General features: G+C 28.0%; 1 protein-coding gene across 1 annotated transcript; it reads left to right on the top strand.

Annotated features, from left to right (window-relative positions):
- LOC145842336 (nuclear RNA export factor 1-like) lies at positions 1 to 2,727 on the top strand. Its single transcript, XM_082949762.1, has 5 exons — positions 1 to 91; positions 244 to 427; positions 739 to 849; positions 1,134 to 1,576; positions 1,772 to 2,727. Exons 1-5 carry the CDS (start codon positions 1 to 3, stop codon positions 2,725 to 2,727), a joined length of 1,785 nt encoding a protein of 594 aa, XP_082805888.1.
- The last annotated feature ends 5,099 nt before the right edge of the window (positions 2,728 to 7,826 follow it).

Here is a 7,826-nt window from a genome sequence, read left to right as displayed (position 1 = left end):
ATGGCAAATATGGAAGATTTACTGTCAAAAATGAAAAACATTACAGTTAAAAAGAAAAGTATTCAATTATATAAACCACCTAAAAGCAGAGGTAATGTTTACAGTGTTCTTATAAAATTATTAAGATGTTTTTTTCTTACCGTTATTAAGTTATATAAGTTTTTAAGTTGCCTAGGTAAATGTGTTTTTATAATATTTTTAGTCATGTAAATTAGCTAAACGTCGAAACAAACTATTTTTCAGAATATCATAAAAAAAACAATGATCATGATGAAAGACTTAAGATCTCATCACATCATGTTGATCAAGGAGATTGTTACGAACCTAAGACATTAGAAAAATGTTCTACATCGTACGAAAGTGGTAGAAAACGTTACAAAAACAAAATGAAATGTTACAAAGTCAAGGGTCGTCTAGGAAAACAAAGGTTTTAATTAACAACTAGTTTAAATAGAATTAAGTTGAGTTATTAAAAATTGAAATTGAAAGTTGGTTATTTACAAAGTTAGCTTGAATACAAATATTGAATCGCAATGTTTTAAAATTATTTATTCAACAGTAGTTTGTTTTTCTCAATACTATACTTATGATATTCTATTTTATATTTAAATTTGAGACTACAGTAACTCAGGTTTTATAAATTGTTTGTAACGCTTTATAGACCGTTCCTCATGAATGGTATATTTTTTCGATTTGATAATGAAACTTTTAAATTGTTACATAAAAACTATTTAAAAGGAAAACAGTTTATGACCGCCTTGGAAAACAACCACCACAAAATAAAAATGATATAGATAATGACGGTTGTGTCATTATGAAGGGAGACTTATACGCTCACAAAAAGAAATTGTAAGTTGTTGTTTTTTTTTTTAAACTTATTTTTCGTATAATTGAAATATTAAGTTTTTTTACTTTTTTATTATACGTAAACTCTTAAGACTAATAATAAAAATAACTAAAACATTTATCAAAATATAATATTGAATAAAAACTCAATTGTTTTGAGTACAAGGTTTTGGTTATGAGTACAAGGTTTTACTACCTTGTAAAACAAAACTTTAATGTATTAAATTTCACAGTGACCCGTTGAGCCGAAACAGAGGATCAATAATAAGAAAGTTTAAAATTGACAGGAGAGAAAATATCAAAATATCTCCTGCCGCAATCAAAAACAACTTCAACAACATCAATAAGTCAAAAGTTGATGTAGAAAACGCCTGGTACCAAATAAAAGTATTTCGAGGCGCAGATGAAGTTGAAACTCAATTGATTGAAAAAATGAGTAAAATTATTGATGCTCCCATAGAATACAGGCAGTATCACGTTTTCAACGGTGATGCTAGTTTCTATGTGCTTGGAAAAGGCAAAGCAGATGCGCTGTTGAGTTGCAACCGTCTAATTACCAGCAGTTTCGGTGATGATATGCTGAAAGTAGTTAGGTACACAGCAAAGTCTGATGTATACCGTGACGACCAACTAGAAAGCATTAAGCAGTGCATCAAAAGCCGGGTCTATTTAGAACAAGGCGTTCTTGACTTGAGCGGTCTCAGCTTTGACAAAACTCTGAAGAAGCAAGGTATTAGAATTAACCTGCATAGAAGCGAATATTTTACAATTATTGTAAAAACATTAGATTCGCTGTTCAAAGGAAGTGATCAAAATAAAAGAATCACAACATTAAATTTAGAAAAAAATAACTTAAGTTATAAATCAATTGGCTTTCTCAAAAACAGCCTCATTGATATGTTTCCCAATATTAACCGTCTCTCAGTTGCTGAAAATCACATTAAAATCGTAAAAGATTTGAAAGCATTAAGAGATTGGAATTTAATTGAGCTTAAGTTATACGATAGCAGTCAAGATGCAACTGTAAATGATATAAGCAACTGGCGAAAACTCTTTCCAGACTTGATCAAACTTAACTGCAGAGATTATGAGCCTCCAGTTAAAATAGATGTTGCAGAGTATGAAATACCAAAAACTATGGGAAGCAACTTTATGCTGCTTTCTGATAGTGCAAAAGAAGTGTTCATCAATCATGTCAAAAACTTATTCAGTTGCCTTGACAAAGTAAAAACCTCAGATGATGCAAGCAACTTTTACTGTAAAGATTCACAGTTTAGCTTGACAATTTCTAGCAATGATAAAGATTGTACAATGAAAAAATACTTGGAAGTGTGCAAGGAGTGCACACCAAACAACCGACAGAAAGTCAGAGTCGGTTGTAATAAGTCCGATTCCAAAAAGTATTACTTTGGGAGAGAGGAAATTGTGAAAGCGTTGCGCAAGCTACCCTTATCAAAACACATCATGGACAGCTTTGTTTGTGATGTCACGTTCTGCTCTAGTGAGTTCATCAGTTACGTTATCAGCGGCACTTTTGAAGAAGCCGGTGGTAAAGTTCGCGCCTTCACCAGAAGCATATCCTGCGCAATTTCCGCTGAAACTAAATTTACAATACTGAGCGACATGCTCCATATCAGGAACCAATCGGTCGCCGAAAAGAAAGAAAACGCCGCCAAGGTGGCCGCAATCAACCAGTTGCCACGACCGCCGTGTGACGTGCGAACGGAGATGTTGAAAACTTTCATGAAAGACTCAGGAATGAACGAGAAATATTCGCACGAATGTCTGCACAACAACGGGTGGGATTATGATAAAGCCGGAAGAAATTTTATGGAACTGCACAAAAACAACCACATACCGCTTGAAGCATATCAGTTCTAAAATACTGTTAACAAAATAAAAACAAAGAAGCTAAAACGAACTATCGATCTTAACTAAAAGCTTCTTTTCTTGTTATTTTTTCCCTTGATTTTAACAAATTTTTAATTGAGCTCTTTTATTTGTTGTTGTTTTCTTTTACAATTTTAATAAATTTTAATTAAAAAAAAATAAGTTTTTATATTATCAATAAGTATAAGCTAAAAAATGGTCTAAGTAAAATAAAAGTTTTTACTGATATATCCGCAGAAAAGAATGAGAAAACCTTTGATAGAAGAGTTTTTTATGCAAAGAAATTGATGTTTAGTATTAATTATCATAAAATAACATCTAATACAATAGAAATAAATTACAATAAATGAATTATTTTATATAAAAATAATACTTAGATTGCCTACTACAAAACTATTTCATTTGCATTAAAACATCAAGGTCATATAATATAAAACATAAGGCTTTACTGTAACTCAATTATTTTAAATATCATACTTTCGTTTGGATACTTTCAGTTTATTATTATTATAGATAAATAGTTTAATTTAGACTACAGTCTAATATTCTAAAAAATAAAAGTTTTTGCACTGATAAATCCCATTGGTCATGTTTGAAAATAAACTGAACCGAGATTTGGCAAAATTTAGTTTTTTATTGAATATAAGACTGACATGTATAAAATTAAACAAAAACTAGAGGACGGCTTTCGATATTTGTGCAAAAGCTTATGCAAATTAGTTTTGTACTAGCTTAAATAGTTATATTTAGTTAGTTAAGTTTAGTATTCTGTCCTGGACATGACATTAAACTGTATCCTGGTGTATGACTCAATAACCGAAAGGTTTTTTCGTACATCAGGTCCTAGGACCAAATATTTGAGCGCTTTTTTTTTTCGTACGTTCAATATTGTTAATTGTATAAAAAATTGTTTGTTCAAATTCTAAAGTTGACCATGTTTTTATTATACTTTAGTATCTAAAAATAAATAGATATGATTTGGCTAGTACAATAAAAAAATAGTTTTACCTTTGAAAAAAATAATACATGAAAATTTATAAATACTTATTGTTTATTAAAAGTTAAGCAAAAAAAGTCAGAACGTTGCTAGAAGTTACTTGCATTATTTATTGTTTTAACCCTAAGTACTGGTGCCAGACAAAAAAATGGCCATATTCGAATACTGACGCAATTGCCACTAGTTGGCGCAGTTTTTGTATAAATAGTTGAACTTATCAAATTTTTTTCATTTGAGCTTAGCAGTCATGAGAGCAACATGTAAGTTTTAGTTTGTACGGAAGCTTACGTAAATTAGTTTTTTACTAGCTGAAATAGTCTTAAAGTTTAATATTGTTATTTTATATGAAAAATTGTTTGTTCAAGTTCTAAAGTTGACCATGTTTTTATTATACTTTAGTATCTAAAAATAAATAGATATGATTTGGCTAGTACAATAAAAAAATAGTTTTACCTTTGAAAAAAATAATACATGAAAATTTATAAAAACTTATTGTTTATTAAAAGTTAAGCAAAAAAAGTCAGAACGTTGCTAGAAGTTACTTGCATTATTTATTGTTTTAACCCTGAGTACTGGTGCCAGACAAAAAAATGGCCATATTCGAATACTGACGCAATTGCCACTAGTTGGCGCAGTTTTTGTATAAATAGTTGAACTTATCAAATTTTTTTCATTTGAGCTTAGCAGTCATGAGAGCAACATGTAAGTTTTAGTTTGTACGGAAGCTTACGTAAATTAGTTTTTTACTAGCTGAAATAGTCTTAAAGTTTAATATTGTTATTTTATATGAAAAATTGTTTGTTCAAGTTCTAAAGTTGACCATGTTTTTATTATACTTTAGTATCTAAAAATAAATAGATATGATTTGGCTAGTACAATAAAAAAATAGTTTTACCTTTGAAAAAAATAATACATGAAAATTTATAAAAACTTATTGTTTATTAAAAGTTAAGCAAAAAAAGTCAGAACGTTGCTAGAAGTTACTTGCATTATTTATTGTTTTAACCCTGAGTACTGGTGCCAGACAAAAAAATGGCCATATTCGAATACTGACGCAATTGCCACTAGTTGGCGCAGTTTTTGTATAAATAGTTGAACTTATCAAATTTTTTTCATTTGAGCTTAGCAGTCATGAGAGCAACATGTAAGTTTTAGTTTGTACGGAAGCTTACGTAAATTAGTTTTTTACTAGCTGAAATAGTCTTAAAGTTTAATATTGTTATTTTATATGAAAAATTGTTTGTTCAAGTTCTAAAGTTGACCATGTTTTTATTATACTTTAGTATCTAAAAATAAATAGATATGATTTGGCTAGTACAATAAAAAAATAGTTTTACCTTTGAAAAAAATAATACATGAAAATTTATAAAAACTTATTGTTTATTAAAAGTTAAGCAAAAAAAGTCAGAACGTTGCTAGAAGTTACTTGCATTATTTATTGTTTTAACCCTGAGTACTGGTGCCAGACAAAAAAATGGCCATATTCGAATACTGACGCAATTGCCACTAGTTGGCGCAGTTTTTGTATAAATAGTTGAACTTATCAAATTTTTTTCATTTGAGCTTAGCAGTCATGAGAGCAACATGTAAGTTTTAGTTTGTACGGAAGCTTACGTAAATTAGTTTTTTACTAGCTGAAATAGTCTTAAAGTTTAATATTGTTATTTTATATGAAAAATTGTTTGTTCAAGTTCTAAAGTTGACCATGTTTTTATTATACTTTAGTATCTAAAAATAAATAGATATGATTTGGCTAGTACAATAACAAAATAGTTTTACCTTTGAAAAAAATAATACATGAAAGTTTATAAAAACTCATTGTTTATTAAAAGTTAAGCAAAAAAAGTCAGACAAGTTTAATTTTGTTAACAAACCAAGGCACTTTTTGTTTGTTTTTAGTTTACATTATGATTAGGTTAGAATTAAAGCTAGCTAAAAGTGTATTGTATTAAGTGATAGATATCACTTGATGACTTTGATAAAATAGTTAGAAAAAATATAATTATAATATAATGTAAGATTAATATGACAAAGTTGTTTAATATAAAAACCTATAGTTATTGAGACGACAGGTTTAAGAAAATTCTCGAGAAAGGACATTTAAATTATAATTTAGTACTTATAACTAAATCATACTTGTAAATTAGTATTTTAGAGTAGTATTGCATCAGATATTCAGTCTAATTATAGCAGCACACCAAATAATAATTTATGTAAAATTTAGTTTGTGTTAAAAGCTTAAGTTAATTATGCTTCTTTTAACTTAAATAATTTTAAAGTTTAATGTTATAACTACAATTGTTTTAAAAATTATAAAACTATATTTGTTACTTATAGTTAGTATTGTGGGATTTAAAATATAACAAAGCAAGTTTCAAACTGAATTTACTCGTTATTTTAACAGTTTTTAACAGTTATTAACAGTTTATAATTACATTAACACAAATTAATTATGTAATTTTAAACTTTTGATCTTACTTAATTGATCTTACTTTTTATCTTACTCTGATAAAACCTAAAGCTACTTAATTAACGTTTATGATATAATTAGTTGCTAACAAAAGTAGTTGATAAGTATTAGCTGAAACATGTTTTACTTTTTTGCACAATAAAAATGGTTTTATGATACATGTCTCTAATTTTTATTTAATATATGTATTTTAGAAAAATGAATAGATGACTGTACTTAAACTAACTAGTGGCGTATTTTCAGAACAGCTTAGTAACATATAACGCAAATAAATAATGACAAATATGGAAGATTTACTGTCAAAAATGAAAAACATTACAGTTCAAAAGAAAAGTATTCAATTATATAAACCACCTAAAAGCAGAGGTAATGTTTACAGTGTTCTTATAAAATTATTAAGATGTTTTTTCTTACCGTTATTAAGTTATATAAGTTTTTAAGTTACCTAGGTAAATGTGTTTTTATAATATTTTTAGTCATGTAAATTAGCTAAACGTCGAAACAAACTATTTTTCAGAATCTCATAAAAAAAACAATGATCATGATGAAAGACTTAACATCTCATTACATCATGTTGATCACGGAGATTGTTACGAACCTAAGACATTAGAAAAATGTTCTACATCGTACAAAAGTGGTAGAAAACGTTACAAAAACAAAATGAAATGTTACAAAGTCAAGGGTCGTCTAGGAAAACAAAGGTTTTAATTAACAACTAGTTTAAATAGAATTAAGTTGAGTTATTTAAAAATGAAATTGAAAGTTGGTTATTTACAAAGTTAGCTTGAATACAAATATTGAATCGCAATGTTTTTAAATTATTTATTCAACAGTAGTTTGTTTTTCTCAATACTATACTTATGATATTCTATTTTATATTTAAATTCGAGACTACAGTAACTCAGGTTTTATAAATTGTTTGTAACGCTTTATAGACCGTTCCTCATGAATGGTATATTTTTTCGATTTGATAATGAAACTTTTAAATTGTTAAACAAAAACTATTTTAAAGGAAAACAGTTTATGACCGCCTTGGAAAACGACGACCACAAAATAATAATGATATAGATAATGACGGTTGTGTCATTATGAAGGGAGACTTATACGCTCACAAAAAGAAATTGTAAGTTGTTGTTTGTTTTTTTTTAAACTTATTTTTCGTATAATTGAAATATTAAGTTTTTGTACTTTTTTATTATACGTAAACTCTTAAGACTAATAATAAAAATAACTAAAACATTTATCAAAATATAATATTGAATAAAAATTCAATTGTTTTGAGTACAAGGTTTTGGTTATGAGTACAAGGTTTTACTACCTTGTAAAACAAAACTTTAATGTATTAAATTTCACAGTGACCCGTTGAGCCGAAACAGAGGATCAACAATAAGAAAGTTTAAAATTGACAGGAGAGAAAATATCAAAATATCTCCTGCCGCAATCAAAAACAACTTCAACAACATCAATAAGTCAAAAGTTGATGTAGAAAACGCCTGGTACCAAATAAAAGTATTTCGAGGCGCAGATGAAGTTGAATCTCAATTGATTGAAAAAATGAGTAAAACTATTGATGCTCCCATAGAATACAGGCAGTATCACGTTTTCAACGGTGATGCTAGTTTC

The sequence above is a fragment of the Thalia democratica genome, chromosome 8 (assembly GCF_965202585.1).
Source record: "Thalia democratica chromosome 8, ktThaDemo2.hap1.1, whole genome shotgun sequence".
In the NCBI taxonomy this organism is placed as follows: Eukaryota; Metazoa; Chordata; class Thaliacea; order Salpida; family Salpidae; genus Thalia; species Thalia democratica.
The sequence above is the reverse complement of the archived record's forward strand: the minus strand, read 5'-3'. Positions and strand labels throughout refer to the sequence as shown.

What these genes read in the sequence shown, in the direction of transcription:
- LOC145842336 (XM_082949762.1), top strand. Translation starts at nt 1, where the DNA reads ATGGCAAATATGGAAGATTTACTGTCAAAAATGAAAAACATTACAGTT. An exon ending in GGTCGTCTAGGAAAACAAAG is followed by an intron (nt 428 to 738) that starts GTTTTAATTAAC and finishes ACTATTTAAAAG; the next exon opens with GAAAACAGTTTATGACCGCC. An exon ending in CAAAACTCTGAAGAAGCAAG is followed by an intron (nt 1,577 to 1,771) that starts GTATTAGAATTA and finishes ACCGTCTCTCAG; the next exon opens with TTGCTGAAAATCACATTAAA.